At 38.1% G+C, this 21275-nt stretch overlaps 1 protein-coding gene across 1 annotated transcript in view; it reads left to right on the forward strand.

Moving 5' to 3' along the window:
- The window catches only part of PPM1H (protein phosphatase, Mg2+/Mn2+ dependent 1H), a 77630-nt gene that overhangs the window by 22386 nt on the left and 33969 nt on the right, over positions 1-21275 (forward strand). Inside the window, exons 2-4 of the mRNA XM_063309271.1 lie at positions 12294-12462; positions 13465-13809; positions 18138-18250. Coding sequence (XP_063165341.1) covers positions 12294-12462; positions 13465-13809; positions 18138-18250 — 627 coding nt within the window. The remainder of the gene's footprint in view (positions 1-12293; positions 12463-13464; positions 13810-18137; positions 18251-21275) is intronic.

The following is a 21275-nucleotide window of genomic DNA, read 5'->3' on the forward strand; positions in this document are numbered from 1 at the left end:
ATTTTCCCTGGATTGCATTCAATCATGTTGCATAATTTCCCCAAAACTCATATCTAGTGCTTCCATTATCACAATTCACTGATGTGTAATATGCAGTGATCACTAACTATTGATTTCTACTTTAATATGTACCACAATATCCTAGATGACACCAATTCATACCTTCTGACATATATTTTAGCCACTTCATTTCTAATTAAACCTATACCTTCACTTTTCTGTATGTATTCATCAGTTCCACTACAGAAAGCTAGACTACTCTCATTCAGATCTATCACATCCACATTTCTCATAGCTTCACAGATACGTATCTGCTTTTTTGCTCATTTAATTTCATTTGTTGATTCTTAATATATCATTTACTCCTCTTACGTTTCAGTCACAATCTTCCATATACTATGGTTGTTACTAGAGGTTACCAGCATATACCGTGTTCAGTTTTCACTGCTAACAGTGAGGACAATATAGGTCAACTTTGGCACAGTTTGGCCAGTATGTCACAAGCACAACTGAAGTCCAGTTTTATTCCTAACATGCTTTCACTATTCTGTGCATAATTGGATCCCTAGTTTAGAAAATGTCTTGTAAGCCAACATGTTGTTGTGCTCATTCCACTCATTTGGCAGTACATGCAGTGTACTGACATACTTCTAAAAAAAATTAAGACAATGAATACAGATTGATTTAGAAATTTGTCCAGGATAAGAAATTATGCATCATTACTTATAATACATTAATGAAGTATACCAGGTGATCAAGCTCAGGCCTTTTGTTCCTTTTAAGAATGTTCTTTCATAGCTTATTTAATTTTCATGGCTTCATTGTTGCTCATCTCATTTATTCTTGCATGACTACAAGTGCCAAATCTTTTGTCATAAAGCAGAATTATGCTGCTGGCAATTCACTAAGGAGATGGGAGCAGAATTTCAAAGCGTTTAATGGAAAGCAGGAAGAATTAACAAATTATATAGGGTTATGTAAATTGACTACAGAAAGTAGCACATACAGTTAGAGTTGAACTTCAGATTTCTTTTCCTAAACTGTAAATCCCACTGCATAACTCAGTATAAAAAGGTAAATCTTACACCTGGATTTGATATAGCCTTTAAAAAATAAAGCTTCACAATCTTAGCCCGGTCATTTCTGTTTACACGTATGAATGATGTCGAATTATCATTTGAGCGTTTTACTGATCAACTGCAATATATATTACTCTGTAAAAAAAAGTGCATTGACAGTTTTCATGGTTTTTCCAGCCTAAATATGTGCTTGCTTGGACTGACTGCATCTTATCTGGGAAGTCTCACTGAAGTTAATGGGCTTTGATTCTCTATAGACACGCATACAATTGCACTGCATGGCAAATTCTGCCAACTGAACAACAGAATGTATTTCACAATAATCGTACATAAAATAAGCTGCAAGTGTGCACCATAAATCTCATTCATATATACCCACACATGTGCACATACCCTTATCCTTAGAGTGACATGTAATATGATGACAAAATAGTAAAGGATGAAAACACTGAGACCTAAAAAGGAACAAAAAGAGACCAAAGTTGCTGTACAAAGCAGAACAGAGCTTTCTGATTTCCAATTTTCACTAATTCTGATGCATCCTGAATTTCTGGCTCCCCACCCACAGAGCCTGACTTGAGAATACTGTACTGTAGACAAAACTAGGACACCTTCAGTTTCCTGAAAAGTATGACTCTCTGCACATGTATGTGCATACCATAGTTGCTTCATTTCACTGAGGGTATTGGCAGAAGTGCTTCTGTGCATGCACATCTGTACACAAGCTGGACAACTTTCAAAGCAGCCATGTGAGCCTTCAGAAGGATGCTACTACTTTAATGTTTTTGAGAAAGGGTGCTTTGCTCATACCAACAGGCTGTGTATAACATCTGTTCTGGAATAATTTGCAAAGCTGTATTGAATAATACTGTATAAGGAACAAGGTTGCTTGGTGTATTTTGGAGTTTCCTTGAGCAGGCAAGTAAAGAGGCCCCGTGTTTTACCATTTGGAGTGGCCATGTAAAAACAAGCCCCCTCCCCTTTCATAGGCTTTCAGAAAAGAGTTTCAGAACTGGGTCTTTTGAAGCCCTTTAAACCATAGTGATCTACAGCACTATGAAATACATACTGTGTCTCAGAGTAGATTGTCTATTTTATCTGAATGCTGCTTCAGTTTGTAGAAAATTATCTAGAAATTCCTTTTATTAGTACATGGGGATATTATTTAAATTACCGTATTAACTAACAAGGAGAGAATGAGACAAAATAGTATGTAAAACAGGAATGTACATCTTCTGCCATCTCAAGATGAGTCCTATATGAAAGGTTGTGCTCCAGAGTGAGTGGATCCAGGGGCCAAAGATGGCCCAAATGGGGAGACGTTATAAGTACAGAAACTTAAGACACCCATTTTGCTCCTTAAAATCTACTCATTACCTCCAAAATGTTAAAAAAGCCATTTTTTGAGGCCTGAAAAAGTTCTGGCAGGCTGTCCATTTTGTACCCCTCATGTGTAAACCAAAGATTTTCCAATAGCTTTAACATTTTAATCTCCAGTTGTACACAAACTAATCAAGCATCTGGTTTTTCTGGAAATATTCACTTCAGTCTGAAAGGAAATAAATCTTATTCAAATTAAGCAGCTTTAAGTTCAAAGAAAGTATCTGAGGGATTACACCATTTGTTTAGGTGGGTGGAGGTAATGTTTCCTCATCAGAAGTTTTTTTGGGGAAATCTGCCAAGATCATTTTGTAATCATTATTATGATGCTTAATGAGTTCAGAGTACAGTTCTAAGCATAATTATTTTTAAGCTAAAATGTGAAACTAATGAGCTGGATGTTTCTTACTTTAGGATACTGAAACCTCTTAATATTACTAGTTATTAATATTATTGAAAATGACTGCCATTCATCAGTTGTGAGTTACTGTCAGAAAATATGGACTTTTTGGGTTTAACATTGCACTTAAAATGTAAATGAATACAGTCAATTCAAAAGTTACAGAAAAGAATTTGCTACAGTATAGACATTTGAGTTTAGATACATATTGAAATGCATAAATAAGAGAGAATGGCACCCTTATGCATCTTTTTCAAGTGTGCCTTGATGCATCTTACATTGCACTGTGTGCATACAGGATAGTGCACAGATACATGAGTAGTTCAGTGAGACAGTTTCCCCATTTGTAGTAAATATCATGATTTGTATGCAAGATGTTTTGCAATCTTTTGTTTTTAATACTGTATAGGATTCAGTATGTTTTCATGTGTACTAGAATTGTGCTGCATTAGGTTTTTTATCATTCACATAAGATGATTGTGAATGCTGTGTGTATTGGGGTAGGCATCAGTCACTGTCAGTAGCAAGATATTTTGGAAGCTCTGGTTTAAACTATTGGGGAGGAATCAAGTTACCTATGCCTTAATCAGTACAGCAAGTTACTTAAAATAAGTTGTTTTCAAGAAGTACTTCTTGCTTTAGGAAGTCACATCTTTAACAAAATGAAAGACACCCATCCACACCAAGGAAGAATCAGATTATAACTTCTAAAAATAGCTAGCTTTGTCTTTATGAAGGAAAAAAAATCAAAAGAACATTTGAAATGGTGCAGCATAACTGATTCCTGTTACAGTTGCCACTATATTTGTAATATACAATATTGTGAATGTTGAGCAAAACAAAATTATGGAGTTTCTAACTTTCCTAGAGAAAGAAATATTGTATGTAATACAGTTATATTTGGAATAATATCTCATTGTAGATAAAATAGGAACACTGGTAGAACTCTTAATTGAGTAGCAGGAAATAGAAGAATATACTACATTGTAATACTTTGATTAGTAATGGTGTATATTGCCATTTGACTAAGTGAAACAGTGAATAGTAAATAATAGCAATGCAAATTAAAAGACTGATTCTTCCTTTACCAGAGCATGTCCTTTGTTTACTATCTACATAGTTTAAATGACTACTCTCTTCTTGAAGCTATGAATAGGTGATGTGGAAAGGAGGTGCATCAGTTATTGGCTGTTGAATGGTCTAGGACCCATCAGTTCAAAGCAATTCCCGTGCTGTTTTGATACCCATGATAACATTACAGTGATATCAGTTAGAGGTTCTTTCTTTAAGTTAAGGATGGGATAGGGATTACAAAATGAAAAAAGTAAAATGAAAAGAATGTCTTTTTCTTTCCAATCTGAATAAGATGGTCCTGATTTAGATCTTTCAACCTTATAGTAAGGGATAAAAATAGAAGAATCAGTTATTTATACAGACAAGTACTGTTTATTCAGTTATCCTCAATTATGCTTGAAAAAAAATATAGGTAGACATTGAAAGTGTCATGCCCTGCTCGTGTTACAGGATGGATGGGTTCCTCTAATGCCAAACGGGGCATCACAGTACAGATCAGACAAGACAAAATGATTACCATGCATGCCAGTATTAAGGACATTTTAATTGATATGGAACCCTTGCCATTAGTACATGCATGTTATGTGACTGTAGCTAGAGAATGCCTTTATTGTATAGAATGCCTTGTAGATGTGCCAGTGCATGTATAGGATTGGAAGAAAATACTTCCAAATATAATGTATAATATTTATAGATTTATGGTTCTTTGTTAATGGAGTTCATTTTTTAAAAAATTCTCTTTAATTTAGTATTTGAAAAATATAAACAAGGTAGAATGCATGAAGCATAAAAATTGAGGGGATATAGTTATGTGTTGTGGTGTGAAAATGCTAATTGGAAGTAAACACTTGCCTTCAAATCAAATGACTTCTAAATACTTTTCCAAATTCACATTGTACTAGAACTTTTGGGAAATTAGTGGCTAAATTGTGACAGCTGTTGTATAGTCTGCATGAATTGATGCATAAGCATAAGAAAAACTAATTTGTATTAGCTGGTGTAGTTTAGCTTATACATGAGGCGTACAAAGAAATTTGTGGCTGGAAGAAAAAGATGTTTTGTGGGACTACAGTGACTTTAACACAGTGAGCATCATCCTAATACTCCAACAGGGAAAGTTCTGGGGCTGATTTAACTGGTCTGTGTATACTCAGCAAAACCATAGCAATTGTGTGGCATGTGTGACTGTAGTCTGAAAAATGAATTTGAATTCTCTGCAAGATCAGTAAAAATTCTCTGCACGTTTGGTTGATACTGGTATATGTATGATTACAAGAAATATGGCAATTTTTGCGAGCAAAATTATACCAATTCTCTGAAGAGTACTCTGGATCTTGTTAAGGCTGTCTTATTGGATAAGTCAGGTACCAGCTTCTTTTCTGGCTGTTAACTGTTACTCAGTTAACTGTTACTCTTCTCACAACAATCCATTCAGTTTTCTCTATCAAATCAGGCTCTTATTTTCAGAACACTTCCACCTTTCCAGCACTTTCTCTGCTGACTTTCTCATCTCTCTGATTTAATTTGTATTAGAATCCCAACTGTGCTTTATATGGGGCTGCCCCGAAGATCATTTGGAAGCTTCTGCTGCTCCAGAATGCAGCAGCACCATGGGTAGTATTAGGTGCTACATAGTATGCCCACGTAACACCACTGCTTTATGAGCTGCACTGGTTCCCCACAGGCTTCCAGGTGCAATTCAAGGTGCTGATTGTCACCTTTAAAGCTCTTCATGGCATGAGGCCAGGTTACTTATGGGTCTGCCTCTCACCAATGGTTTCGATCTATCTCACCAGAGTGGGCATGCTCCTGTAATGATTGCCTATTCCAATAAAAGGAGTCTCATCAGTAGTTACTAGAGAAAACTAATTTATTGAATGGATAGTATGCAAAGTACGAAGAAAGCTGAGAATGAGCAAAAGCGCGCCAAATACAAACTAAATACCCTCGCTTCAAACCCAATCCCGCCCCTCGCCCCACCATAGCAACCACCCCCTCCCAGGTGTTGGCAACCGTCACACATCGGCCTGGGAAAGTAACCTTGAAGACATGTCATAACCCAAACATACATTCCTGCAGAACAGCAAGGAGATTACAGCCTGGCACGGCTGAAATTCCCCTCCCCGCAAATGACAGACACGGAACAGGAGAGTGACATGTGAAACGTTACGATGTATTCAAACCATTGGAACGATGAACATGACATATCGCCCCCCTTAAAGAAACTAAACTAAGCAGCAAGTTCATGCGGCCAGGCAGAATAAAGACGGGCGAAGTGATTTTACAGTGTGGGACACGCATCAGCACCTATACATAGGAAGACACGCATCAAAGAATCCACATGTGAAACGCTCCCATTCATCTCTACACAAGATCTAAGCATTGGCATGAAAATATTAGCGATGCAGATATTAGCATTGAACATTGCGATCATGACAAAACGCAAGGAACAGGTTACAGTGGTTAAACAGCATATAAATGCAAAAGGCTAAACAGCATGAGAATGCTAAAGCAAACCACAGAGCCCCGCCCCTCCACTCAGTCTGGAGGGACATGCTTCCAGCAAACAAAGCCCTGAAACCCACCCCTATCTCGCCCGAAATCCAGGATTTCTCGCTGATCGCCAGCCTCGCTCGGTGGGTCCACCTCCTCCGCCCTCAGTGCGATGAATGCGTCGCCTTCTTCCTCGGGCCCCAAGGCGGGCTGTCTCATCTCGGCCTCTCTGCTGCATCCCGCCCGGCCGCCGCCGCTCTCCACGCAGCCCAGGCCCCTCGAGGCCGCACCCTTCTTGGCGCTGACGCAGGCAGGAACGATGGCTCTCTCCCGCCGCGCTTGCATCCCGTGGAGCAGTGCCATCTCCAGCCACAGGAAGTTCCTCATCCAGTCCCGCTGCGCCTCTGAGCGCTCGCACCGCAGCTCGGCTTCGGTCAGCAGGAACACCCACCACTCCAACGAAAATGCCGATGTGCCGCCCTCCTTCGCCGGAACCATGCAGCCACGCCGCGTCCCAGCCCGGGCCATCAAGGATGCCAGCCACTCCGGGGACCACACCGGGGCGCCGCTCTCCACCTCCAAACCCATCCCCGACTCCGGAACATCGCTACCGGCCACCGCGCTGAGGTCGCTCCCCCGCGACTCTGCCCGTTGCGGCCTGACCCGCCGATCAGCGAATTCCACCTCCAGAAACGTGGGGTATTGGGGTCTCCAGGTGGCATGAGCTAGCCCCGACCGAGCCTCCGCCACGCCGTCCCCGCTGGAGCGCTGTTGGGCCCCGATTCCTCCATCCATTGTTAAAGTCATCGCTAGCTCTCCCCTTCACCAAAGGCTTGGATGGGGGCTAGCGGAAAATTTCATTATGATTCTCAGCTTTATGTAATGATTGCCTATTCCAATAAAAGGAGTCTCATCAGTAGTTACTAGAGAAAACTAATTTATTGAATGAATAGTATGCAAAGTACGAAGAAAGCTGAGAATGAGCAAAAGCGCGCCAAATACAAACTAAATACCCTCGCTTCAAACCCAATCCTGCCCCTCGCCCCACCATAGCAACCACCCCCTCCCAGGTGTTGGCAACCGTCACACATCGGCCTGGGAAAGTAACCTTGAAGACATGTCATAACCCAAACATACGTTCCTGCAGAACAGCAAGGAGATTACAGCCTGGCACGGCTGAAATTCCCCTCCCCGCAAATGACAGGCACGGAACAGGAGAGTGACATGTGAAACATTACGATGTATTCAAACCATTGGAACGATGAACATGACAGCTCCAGATTCCATTGGTGAACCAATGTTGCTTGGTTAGTCCTTGGAATTGTGTCTTCTCTGTCATGGCTTGTATCTTGTGGAAGCCTCCCCCCTGAGATGCAGATGACTCCAGTCTTGCTGATCTTCCAGAACATGGTGAAGACTTGGATATTCCCCAAGGCACTTGGGCCAGGGTGCTAATGGAACTCTGATGTGGGTACAGGTGTATCTGTTGTTAGTGAGATTTTTTAAAGAGTCACGATTTGCTGCTTCTTATATTATGGATTGTGATTTTGTTCTGTTTTTATCTGTTCACCACCCAGAGTGCCTTTGGTAAGTAGGTGGCCATAGAAATATGTGTGTGAGGAATAAATAAATGTGTGTGAGGGATTAGCTTTCAGGATCAGAGTTCAAGTTGGAACTACCACGGGGAAATAAGATTAATTATCATGCTTAGTCTTGATTAGGACCTAGTCTCGATCAGAACTCTAACATAAGAATTAAATTCTCATGCTAGAGTCTAATCAAAACTGAATCCCCTGTGCTTTTTTGGGGGGGGGGGCAAAAAAAAGCTGTAGATGTTAGGTATACATTTTTGTGTCAAAGTGTAGCATTATCTCATGCAAATATGTAATCAGCAGATGTTGCTTTTGGATCCCAATAAAAAATGAAAAACTAGGGTCATGTATGTAGAATTTTGTTAGGAGATTTGATACCTGTCAACAATTCTGCCTTTAATAAATGTATTGGTTGTGACAGAGAAGAAGGGAGATACTTTTTGAAAGTTACTGTTTCTGGAGGATAGAATTAATGCAATGCAAAACATTGAAAGAAACACCCAATAGCATCAAATAAGCCATATAAACAGTAATTAGAATCTAATTGGAAGTTCTCGTATTATAAGTCAAAGAGCCTTTTGTGATTGTACTAAATGCCCGAATGCAAATATTTATTTTTTGGGAAATGCATTCCTAAATCTGAGCCCTATATGGAGATACAACTATACAGTGAAGTTGTTGATATGACGGGGATTAGGGTCTCCCAAAAGATTTCAGTGACCAGGAGGATTATAGGTTGATTTTAATATGTTTATTTAATTAAAATTCTTAGGGGAATACTTCTTAGAAAAATTACTGCTGTCCTCGTCTTCATATGTTCTTGAATAACAAACATTACCAAATATAATCTATATGATTTAAAATTAATAAAATTTAATTGTTTAAAAATATAGGGTTTTTTACCAACTTAAAAAATAAATAATAAAGAAACTGGAAGCACCCTTTTAAACTACAAATTTTTAATAAAAGGCATAAGTGTTGGTGAACCTTACATTTAGATGAACTGTTTCATGAAGCTGGTTTTGCTGCACTAACTTCCCAGGAAAAAGCTGGTTAAACCTATTTTGTGTTATAAGTTTTGCAGGAAAGTATTTTGAGGGAAAGAATGAACTGAAGTTTATGGGGTGTATGTGAATTGTTCTGGCCACATGATCAGCTATGTATTAATTTAAGCTGACAGCCTTACCAAATGGGATTAGTCTGGAATTTAGCTTTCCACACATGTTAAATATGAAAGAGACTTTGAAAAGCTTGAAATAATGGTTTAATATAAACCATTTATCTTCTTTGCCTTGAACTTTGGGAGACACAAGTCTCCAGTTTGGCAAGTTAGCTTAGTTAGTTAGACAGCAACTTTTTCTATCTGAAAGTATGTCTCATTGAGTTTGATGGAGCTTGAATCTAACCAGAGATGCATAAGTTGGGGCTATACATGCAGGGATCAGTTTCAGAAACATCCAATAATAGAATAGTTGGAATGAATATTGTTAATGAAAATGCTATGGAAAAATGGTTCCTCTAATGAACTATTTGCATCAAGCCACAGGAAATATATGTGTGTGGGGGACTCTGGGCACATTTCTTTATCAGTTTCTTCATTTTATTTATATGCCTTCTTTCTGTTCAATTTGGCTTTTGGGTCAAAAGTTTTCCAGCTAGGCTATGAAATTCCGTATTGTTTGGATTTACTTAAGAATCGGTTTAATGTTTCCTTAATGATTTTCTGTTACCACTTAAAGATACATTTATTTAGGTAAAGACTAAAACTTGCAAGTGATCTTATTAATATTTTTTTTTCCCTATGAAAGAGAGCATGGAGCCTGCTAGTTAAGTCATTTTCTTGTTTTGGTCACTAGAGCAGGCAAAATCTGGCTGATTAGTCTTTGATGGGCTGCAGTGAAAGGATAGAGGTGTGTTCAGCTTGAAACTGAGCATGTTGCACATTTTTGATCTGAAGGTACTTCATTGTAGCTGGCAAATTTCCCTACTCAGAATATCTGAAAGTGGGAACTCTGTAAGTCTACTCCTTTCAAAATAGATGAGTTTTATTTCCAGAAATAGTGTGCCTACTTTGAATTTTAGGCTGTCTTTGATGCACAGATTGTAAGAACTGTCCTGATAACCTCACATTTTAGTTTTGACAGGCATAACTGTTGCTAGATATTTTTGAATAGCATATTTAACTGACAAAATATAGTTTGGTATGTTAAAAATAACAAAGAAGAAACGGTTGGTGCTGTTTGGAACCATTCCTATGAAGTTACGCAGTAACTGTATTGGTTTTAAAAAGACAACTAAAGTGTCACACATCAGTAAGCCCAGAAAATGGCTGAAGACCCTTGGCAGGCTTTGCCCATTGTATTCTGTGGTGCCATTGTATGAGGCAAGGTAGGTTAAATGTGCTGACATGAAAGAACAAGCTCTGTGAATATTTTTTATCATGTTTGAGTTGCTTATGAACCATGGGCAAGGAGTAAAAGTAAAAATAGATAAGCTCATACCAATCAATATCAGCTAACACATATGGTTTTTTAAAAAATGTTGCCAAAAGCTTAGTCCATATTAAGTCACACAGCAAAAATAGTGAAAAATTAATACAAATATATAGACAGCACAGTGTGACATCTAATTATACACTGAAAAAGGACCATAATATTTATGAATTGTTATGACTGAATGATGAACAAAGAAACAAGAAAACACCTGGATAACTGAATGCACATCTTAAAATAAGTTAAGAAAGTTTATTAAGAAAGTTTGTGCAATATCCAGCTTGGTGTCTCGGGTTTTGCTGAACAAAAACACCTGAATCACAATCTCATTTGAGGCTGTCATTTTTTGGAGTAGGGGGCACATTTGAAATTTTGAGAGCATATATTGGGCATGTTCACAAAATAGAACAGTTGCTTGTTTACAAAATGGCTGCTGTATTGACAATAGTAAGGCATAAAATGCCCATTTAACTAGTTCTCCCATGATGATCTCCACGCTCTAATGAGACAAGACAGTTCAGAGGCATAGTGCAAAAAATATGATAGAGGCTGGAGGTTTGCTTTCCTCCCCTCCATGCTAGCTTCCTATTTAAAGTTTAAAAGGATCTTTGAAAATGAGGTGATACAGATAACGGGGCACATTAGCCTTGAGCTTTGCTTTGTTCTTTTTAACAAGTAGTTCAGCTTCCATTGTGATTTTAAACCCAACCTAGATCTTTATGTAGACTAATACAACTTTTAAGAACTACTGTATAAAGCAAGGGTGGACAACATGGTCCATGCAGATACCATGACACACAAGACACACCCAGATAGCGTCCATGGAATTAAAAATATTAATGTAATGTAATTTAATTTAAATAGTACTGCTAATGGTAGTAATAATACAGTTAAAAACACCACATAGCCAAAATCATATTTTCAAACCTCACTAGAATTTGGAATGCTCAGCTGAAATCTTACAAGATTTTGTGCAGGAATCCTAATATTGTGTAGAGTTTGGTGATTTTAAGAGATTCTGGCATTTTAATTTTAATTTTTGTGTCTGTACCTGGGACTGCCAGTTGTGAAATAGTGCCCAAAGTTATTCAAAGTTTTAAATGTCTATTCATTCCCTTTAGAATTTCTGAATAGCTTATTAATGTTTGTGGGATTCACACTGAAGTATTCTTGCAGATCCTGTTTCTCAAGTGGAGGAAATTTCTGTTTTTAAAAAGAGCTGCTTATGAATGTCAAACTGCAACTAAGTGGGTCTCTCTCAAATTTGAGTTCTCTCACCCAGCAATTAGTGTAATTCCTAAAATGTAATTTCTTTTATGTGCTATAGATTTTGCTAAGTGCAGAGTTTTGTTTAGGTAAAGGTAAAGGTTTCCCTTGACGTAAAGTCCAGTCGTGTCCGACTCTAGGGGGCGGTGCTCATCTCCGTTTCAAAGCCTTGGAGCCGGCGTTGTCCATAGGACACTTCCGGGTCATGTGGCCAGCATGACTCACGGAACGCCGTTACCTTCCCGCCGAAGCGGTACCAATTAATCTACTCACATTTGCATGTTTTAGAACTGCTTGGTGTGCAGGAGCTGGGACGAGCAACGGGAGCTCACCCCGCCGCGCGGTTTCGAACCGCCGACCTTCCGATCGACAGCTCAGCGATTTAACCCGCAGCGCCACCGCGTCCCGTCAGAGTTTTGTTTAATGGGGCATTTATATCCCAAGGATTTAAGCACATAGAAACAAACAAATTAGGTTTTTGAAAATACTCTTTTGATTGTTCCTTTTTTCTTCATAGGGTGATCAATGCAGGGAAAAGTACGCACAATGAGGACCAAGCAAGTTGCGAAGTCCTTTCGGTGAAGAAGAAAATGGGAGCAACTAATTCAACACCAAACAGAAATTCCTCTACTAAGCGGAGATCATCATTGCCCAATGGGGAAGGATTGCAATTGAAAGAGAATTCAGTAAGTCTTTGTATCTTCTCAGTGATCCACTGAGATATTTCGTTCACCTGTAAATATTTTGATACATGAAAATATATGTATATCTGTATATATTCAATGGAACTATATATGTATATATTCAATTAAACTCTTTTCTTAACAAGTTTATCTTCTTTCCAAAATTTGGGAAATGCTGCTGTGGAACACTTACTATTAGAGGTCCCTGTTGCTCTAGAAGTTAGAGCATTTCATTTTTTAGTCCACAGCACAAGTCTGGAACTATGAAACTGAATAAAATAATCATAGTGTAATTGTTATTATACCAAAAGATATGCACAGTTACATGCTACTGAAGTTATCCCAGAGTTCCTCCACCACCATGCACTTATTTTATCTGTGTGGTAAAGATGATTTGAATCTTCTTGTGTGCTGTATTGACCTGTAGCAATACAAGTGAAACATTCTAAGTAGGGTATTCAGGCTTATTAGTGAAAGTTCCTTAACACTTTAAGGAGTTTTTAAGGAGAATATATTCGTGGATACTTGATAAACTTGTATGAATTGGATCTGAGCCAAATGCAATTGCTCATTCAATTTGAACAGATGAGTTGAGCTGATTTGACAGTTTAAGATTTGATCAATTGTCTTAAAATTAAACCTTCCAATCAAATATTCACATATCCTCACCTGTGTAATTGAACTGCCCTTGTGGAGAAGAATAACTTCGGATGTCTTCCAGAGTACATTCACAAAATGATCTTGTACAAGCAGAGAACAAAGGAATTAGACTGTGGAGATGGATCAAGATTTGAGTTATGCTTAGAGTGATGTAGCAAAGTTTAATGTAGGCATGACTAAGTATCCCTTTGATCTGCTCCAACCAACCCTGGATCCAGCCCATATAGTTTCCTCCCTCAAAGCCATCTCAGTGATTTTGGGATATGGATGTACATGCCTTTATTCTACTAATAGGTGAGTCACAATGCAGTGTATTTCTTAAAAAATACTTCTTTCCTTAAACAGGAATCGGACAGCATCTCTTTCCATTATTGGTCATTATTTGATGGCCATGCTGGATCTGGGGCAGCTGTGGTAGCCTCAAAGTTGCTGCAGCATCATATTGCAGAGCAGTTACAGGAGATTGTGGACATCCTGAAAAACTCTGCTCTCCCTCCCCCAACCTGCCTGGGGGAAGAGCCAGAAAGCATGAATGCCAACAGCAGAACTCTAACCCGGGCAGCCTCATTGAGGGGAAGCGTTGGAGCTCCAGGTTCACCTGGCACTCCACCTACTCGCTTCTTTACAGAAAAGAAGATCTCACAGGAATACCTCGTGATGGGAGCGATTGAGACTGCATTCAGGGAAATGGTAAGTATAGTTTGCTGGTTTGGGTGTCTTCAGAATAATTCTTTTCTGTGATAGTAAATACACTCAGGTAATGGGAACTGACATGCTGATCTAAATATGTTTCCAAAGGTTGAGCATATAAAAACATGCTTGACTCTACAGTTATAAAATGATTACCAAAGCACATAAATGAATTATACATTGGATTTATAATTTGCCCTTTTCTCTCTAATGAAAGGCAAGATGTATGAAAGTAGGTGTATAAAGGAAGTTAATGATACACTTGTTTATAGTTATTGGCTTTTTCCTCACAGAATGTTGCTGTGGGGGGAAAATATGTTGTGAATATCACCTGGAGCTCCTGGAGGAAAGGTGAAAATGCATCTACTGACATACTGGCTCCCTAAAATTGCAACATGTAAATCAGCTTTGCTAACTATTATTTTACTGTGTCCTTTCTGTAGACTGTTTTCCATTCTTGATGTTAGCCATTTGTCTGTATTATATGTGTGCCAATGAAAACCACTGTTTCTTCGTTACCCTGGTTTGAAGTAATTGTAATTATGTGATAAGCCTTGTTTATTGGAAACGATAGAATAAAATAGTCATCCCTTAAGCTTCTCTATTAAGATGGTGTAAAATACAATTTCAAATGGGACCAAATGTACAAAGTCAGTTAGTTAACTCTACCTCTCACAAAAGACTTCATTCTAGTAGGGTGTGAAATATTTCAATTGGTACAGTTTTGAAACACTCTGTCCTAAACACAAAACAGTTATTCTCAGAGTGTAACAGGACTTTTTGAATATTTTGGAATGTTTCTGAGTTCAAGAAATGTTTGAAGTGCAGAATACTCAAAACAGCCATTCTGTACTTCAGGCAGTGATTTTGCACTCAAAATGGGTTTTTTCAAATTGAAAAAGTTTCAGAAAGTTTTGTACCTCCTTATTCTATTCCATTACCATCACCACCCTTTATCAACATTATCTTCATCCATTGGGTACACTCACTAGTGACTGAAGTCTCTGTGGATTGGCCCTGCAGTGGTTAGGCATTTCAAGGAAAAAGCTCCACTGGTTTTTAAGGTTAAAGCTATTCTCATTTCCTTAAATTTGATACTGTTGCTCTTTTGCTCCCCTCCAGCTCTTCAAAGTTGGGAGAAAAATTCATAACAGAATTTTGAGCACAGTTACAATGAAGTTATGTATGGCGCAGGATATATGTGTTACAGAAAAAATTGAGGCCAGCTTTTTATGGACTTTGTAGAATTCTTCCTGTTTTGTCCCCCTGGCTCTTAATCATTGCATGACTTTCAATAATTAGGACGTGAAATTGTTTTATAATTAGAAGGGTCAACATCTGTGTAGATTAGATCATCCTCACCATACTGCTGCAGAATATAAAGAGATCTTATTAAAAATAACTGCAGCCAATTATGGTATTATAAATAAGATTGAAGTTTATTTAAGACTGCTTGATAGTTCTAGAATAATACTGAACTGTATTACAAAATCTATTCAGCTTTTTTTTGTTTTGCTCCCAGTAAATAAGAATAAGTTAATACTAAAGAACAACTTGGCAGCTTATATTTGGATTTTCATGTAATACAGAATTTTGCAGAGCAGAATTTGGTAATATTTGATGTCACTATTTGATGGATTTTCTGTGTGTGTGTCAAGTTTTTAGCACAGATGATTGGGTATATCTGGAAATCTGCAGATTTGGATCTGAATCCAAAGGTGGCATTCTTGAATAATAAATATTAAATAATACATTCTTCATTTTGGTCCTAGACCAGCATATTTGAATGGAAAAGCATTTCCACTAATGTAAGATGGTCCTCCTCAGTTACCGTCATTTCTTCCATGTGCTGCTATAGCCCCCAGTATCAGTTCTCTGCCATTTTGGAAGGTCAGAAGCTTTTAGATCCAAGCTGTAGACTACTGCCTGTCCTGATTAATAGGCTAACAGGTGGAACAGGCTTACTCTTGTAAAATTTGAGCATCTCTGTTTTGCTCAGCTCGAATCATACACAAAACTCTGAGCACAATTGAGAGTCTACACAATGGGTGTCTTGCAGATATTTTGGAGTGCAGTTCTGATCATTCTGGCTGGCACTCAATGAAAGCTGAAGTCCAAAACACCTGGACGTCACCAGGTTGCCTGAATGGTCTGACCACACACTTACTGCTTTGAAACTAAGGTGTCAACTGCTATGTATCGGAATAGATTTCTGAATTTGAGGTCTCAGGCAACTTGACTCATCATAACATCATATGCACACTATATAATGTTAACTCTTAATCATTATATAGGAATGGAACCAGCTGTATTTATGTATGATTTTCAAAAATATAGTGAATTTAGGCAGACAGAAAATTATGCATCCTGTTGGCACAACGTTACTTGTTAGAATAAAGTTGGGTGTCAAGATCTATATGTGGAGTTTTGCTGTTCAAACAAATAAGCATACGCAGTGATTTTTGGCATTTATGTTAAATAAGGTTAATATTCAGATTGTTTATTTTTTATGGGTATGGTGAAATTCAAAGTAGATTTATCAGCATGAATAATGAAGATTCAATAGACATTTTGCTTATTATGTATTTGCATGTATAATAATACTTTGTCAGGCCTTTGAAACTTGGGGTCCTTGATAGCTTGGCTTCATCCAATGCAAAAAAGTGCAGAGTGTAATTCACACATAAGTCAGGAGGTGGCCTCATTTGGTAGTGTAGCATTTGCTGCCACAGAGCTATAACTGATTAAATGGTATTAAGCCATCTGTGTTGAATAGTGCCGGATCTTATTTTTGATAGATGCTCTTATCGCTGCAATCCGTACCCTCTTTTAATCAGCTTTGAGAGTACTGCTAGTACCTGCTGAAACACTCTTCTTGTCTTTCTGATGTAAGAATAAAAAAAGGCTGAATAGATAACTTTTTACAGCCATTTTATGCAAGTATGTTTTTGTACAACAAGGGGTGAATCTGTAGGAACTAGAAATAGCTGAAGCATGGCCGCTATTTGAAATTCTCCTTCTCTGAACAGACACACACACACAATGGGCATGTCCTATTCTTCTCTCTCTTTAATCCCATTTCCATGGTTGTTGTCTGCCCTGTGTATCTTGGAAAAGACATTTCTGCAATGGGGAGGATGCTCTACTTTGTAGATCCCCCATGTGATTTAAAGTTTCTGGGTTTCAAATTAATAAATGAGTTTAACCAAAGATGCTCAACATGGAGGCCTAGGACTTCATGTGGGTCACAAACTTTTTTGTGTGTGAGGATGGCTCCCAGAACTGTATTGCTCCAGTTGTATTGCTAGATTTTGAGGCAGAAAAACCGTAACATTAAAATGGTATTTTAAAAAGCAGTAGTCCTTCCATCTTCTGTTCTTCACATTTGGTGAAGTGAGATGATTTGCATTTTAGGCTGCTTGGCAAAGATGGAAATTAACAACTTATTGCAAAATAAAAAGAGAAGGAACAACAAGCAAACTTTTTAGTATAATCTAATGGGCAGGTATTCTGCTTTCTGGTTGGCAGGTTTTTGTCCCAAGACAATAAAATCTTCTTCTGTCTACCATCCTTCTCTGTTGTGGTACCTATCCTTTGGAATGATCTCCCCCTAAAATTTGGTTGCCCCAACCTTGATGGCCTTTAGGAAGGCTTTGAAACATTGATTTTTTTCCCTTGGAAACTATGCCAAGTTCATATTGGTATATTAATTTTTGCTTTGTTTTTCTTGATATGGTTGGTTTTAATTGTAATTTGGGTTTTCCTCTGTTTTTATTGATGTACGCCACATGGAATTGCGATCATGTGAGGTGGGTAGCTATATAGCCCTTCCAAATTGGTCAGTCAATCAGTATAGTCCATTTTACCACCGTATGCCGCTATGTGTTTAGTTTGTACAATGTTGTGATGGGGGGGTGAGAGTTAACAACAGGCCTCCTTACCCTTCTGCTAGTGAAAAATTGTTGAATCAAGATATGAACTGGGATTAGAATTCTTCTTTTTTCCTCCTAGGTTTGGACCTGCAAGAACCATTCTTTCCAAATCATGCAACTTAAATTAGTATAGTCCATGCTGCTACTCCTATTACACTGCATATGTTTAACATAATCACTGTTTAACAGTACCTTGCTTTCTTGCTGTCTTCCTCAGTCCGTTGCTTTTTCTGCTCCAGAGTTAAGCGATTCTTAATTTTTATTGTCCTGATGTACCAGAGGCAGAAGAAAAAATCTAGCATAGTCTACTTTTCAATCCAAGTGTCTCTCAGGCACTATTGTAGAATATTGAAATTACTTTCTAAATTATGATGGGACCTTTTTTTTCCTCCTCAGGATTTGCAGATAGAGCGAGAAAGAACTGTCTACAACATATCTGGTGGTTGTACAGCTCTTGTTGTGGTGTATTTACTAGGAAAGCTATATGTGGCAAATGCAGGTGACAGCAGGTAAGCTAAGTTTTTCATTTGGTTGGAAAGTTGTAAGTAAGGTTTCTTATGTTTATATTTGTGTATGTTCAGCTAAAACTGAACATGTATTTCCGTCCTCTTTCATGGATTCCAGTTTTCACAGAAATTAAAAACTAACTCAGAATGAGATGTCTAGTTCCTCAGCTGTGTCCTTTGCCACTTCCTACTGCTAATTTTTTTTCAGTTCTGACATCCATTTGGCTCCTCCTTCCAGTGTGCTAGCTGAGTTGAAGTTTCTGAAACAATCTTTGAGATTTTTCTTCCCTCTTCTCTAAGACTCTGCCAGGCCTGTTTATTTGAATGCTGTACCATTTCTTCTTGTGCATTATAGATTAAATATGTTTTTGTCTTTGTCTTCTTTCGCCTATTGAAGCAAATAGGCCAGTAATCAGGAGTGAATGGATCAATTTGAAATACTGAAATAACTTGCCATTATATTTTAGGTGACTGATTTTGCTGCCTTGGAAATAAAACACTGATTCCTTTAGTCATTTCATATACTGAAGTACCCTTAGAATGGGACCATGGCAATGTGTGGAGCCCAGGACAATTCCCCCATCCCCACTTTAAAAAGGCCTTGCTCCCTGCACCCAAAGAAAGTTTGTAAAGTTCTCTGTCACATGCATTTGGTGGATATCATTTTCCTGTCTTTACCACCATAATGTCCAAAGTGTTATAGAGGATGCAAAACAATATCTAGGCTAGTTACTAGTCCAAGTTACTTGTAAGCGACTTAATAGTATTAGCAAACAAAGAAGCGATGTGTGAGTAATGACAAAATTCTGCTGTTTCTTATCATATGGAATAATTCCGTGAAACGATATTGCCCATAAATAAGATAAAGAATTAAGTGGTGTGCAGTTGTACTTAAAATTCCTAACATTTGCTCTGGTAGTCTTCCATTATTCTTTCAGGTGTCCAAGGCCAAATTTTTTAAATACAAAAAATAACAGATGGTGGAGTGATAAATAATAGCACTGGAGCAAGTCTGAAAGGGGAATGTATCTCTTTCTTATGTTGCTGCAATCTTGAGAAAAATCCTTAGCATTTGCATTAGGGTGATGCAAGCATTGGCCCCAGTGGGTGATTCTGCTACAGTACCCTCCACTGGGTGTTTATCTCTTTCATTTTAGGGCAATAGCCAAACCAATATGGGAACATCTACCCAAAATGAAAGTTGCAACTGTTGTACCTTTGCACAAAGAAATACCAAGACTGATTTCATTAAGAAACGCTTGAGATAAAATTTATTATGGTCCTGCCTGCCTGCTACACATTCCAAATACATGACTCTTGATGGCTAACAATAAATAAAAGCAAGATAAAAACATCACAACAAAATAATAAATAACATAAATCTCAGAGATATATCTGTATATCTCAGCCAAGATAAAATTACCAACATAAATTAATCTAATCATGTTATTGGCTCAACCACACACCCAGGGTCCAGGTTCAGTAACAAAACCAGGTCTTCAAGGCCTTATGGAAAGGCAGCAAGGTTGGGGGAAGTCAAATCTCTGGGGGAATGATGTTCCAGAGGGTGGGATGCCCTTTCTCAAAGATTAGACCAAGCTTTCTTACGCAGTAAATATATAATCAGCTCAACAATGTAAGAACATCCAATAGTCATGAATTGGCACTCCTTTAATAAATTATCTCTGCATCTGCATTTCATATTCCTGTGACTTTACTGTTTATCGTTTTCTCTCTGTCTGGGTATATGTATATACCTCTCAGGATAGCAATCTAGGTGATTGATGAAGTAGTAGCCTTAAAGTAGCCCTTAAAAACGTGTGCCATAATTAATTTGCTAACATTTAAGATGCCATCTTTATAATAATTCCATTGGAGATAGTTGTATAGCAACCCTCTTTCTTTCTAAAAAAACCTTCTGCTGCTTCCTGTAGTATGTCCTAAACCATGTCCAACATCCTATACAGAATCATCACTGATTCATTTTAAGAACATAATAGAAATTCTGTTGTATGCAGAAGGACTAACAATTTTGTTATGGCAAGACTCTATTTAAATGACTGCCTGAATATCTATTCATTCATCTATAGGAGGTGTTTTAGTTAACAGACTAGGGGTCCTTGAGCGTGGCCATCCTACATGAGAAGTTTAATTCCTTTTTCAGGAACTGTTTTTGCAGAAAAGGAAAACAGTATTTTTTTCTCAGTAGGAGAAAGTTATATGTGTAGTCTGGCACACTTGACAACGTTTGAGTGATATTTTACTCTTTGGATAAAGTGGTGATGGGCTTTGTTGTATTCTCAGATTAGGTTAGCTAAGCTTTTGTCATAAAAGTAACTAATTTATACATACCTGAATCTAATCCATTGTGTGCTTGTGTATGGATGTGTTTAATTTTTTCTAAAAGGTTGCTTTATCCAAAAGCCTTGGCAAGTGTTGTACTGAGGGAAGGGTAGCACATAATAATTGCCAATGTATTCTTTTTAGATATTTGATCTCAGAGACAAACCATTGATTTTCTGTTGTTTGGAAATTGTGCAAAGAAAGTAAGGCATTGATTTTAGCAGTGTTTGCATGATCAATATATAAAATTTAGTCTTTCTCTCATCTCCATAATCAACCATTTCTTTTATAAGAATTTTCTGTGTACACTTCCTTGACTCATTATTTCATCTCAGCCTAGTGTACTGGACTGTTAGGAAAATAACTGGATCTTCTACAACTGTGTGTGAAAATACTTTCAGTAACTGCAATGTTAGAGCAATTCAGATGGTGATTGGGAAGTGGGTTGGCAGACCAGGAACAGTCAGTGAGTCCAATTACCTAATCTGTAATTTCTAATTCATTTGTAAACCCAGTTATGCCCCTTCCTGGATCAGGAGGCCCTCCAACCAATCACCCAGGCCCTGGTCATCTCCTGTACAGACTATAGCAATGCGCTCTATATAGGGCTACCCTTGAAGGCCCTGGTCATCTCTTGTACAGACTATAGCAATGCTCTCTACATAGGGCTACCGTTGAAGGCCCT

The sequence above is a fragment of the Candoia aspera genome, chromosome 7, assembly GCF_035149785.1.
Source record: "Candoia aspera isolate rCanAsp1 chromosome 7, rCanAsp1.hap2, whole genome shotgun sequence".
Taxonomy (NCBI): domain Eukaryota; kingdom Metazoa; phylum Chordata; class Lepidosauria; order Squamata; family Boidae; genus Candoia; species Candoia aspera.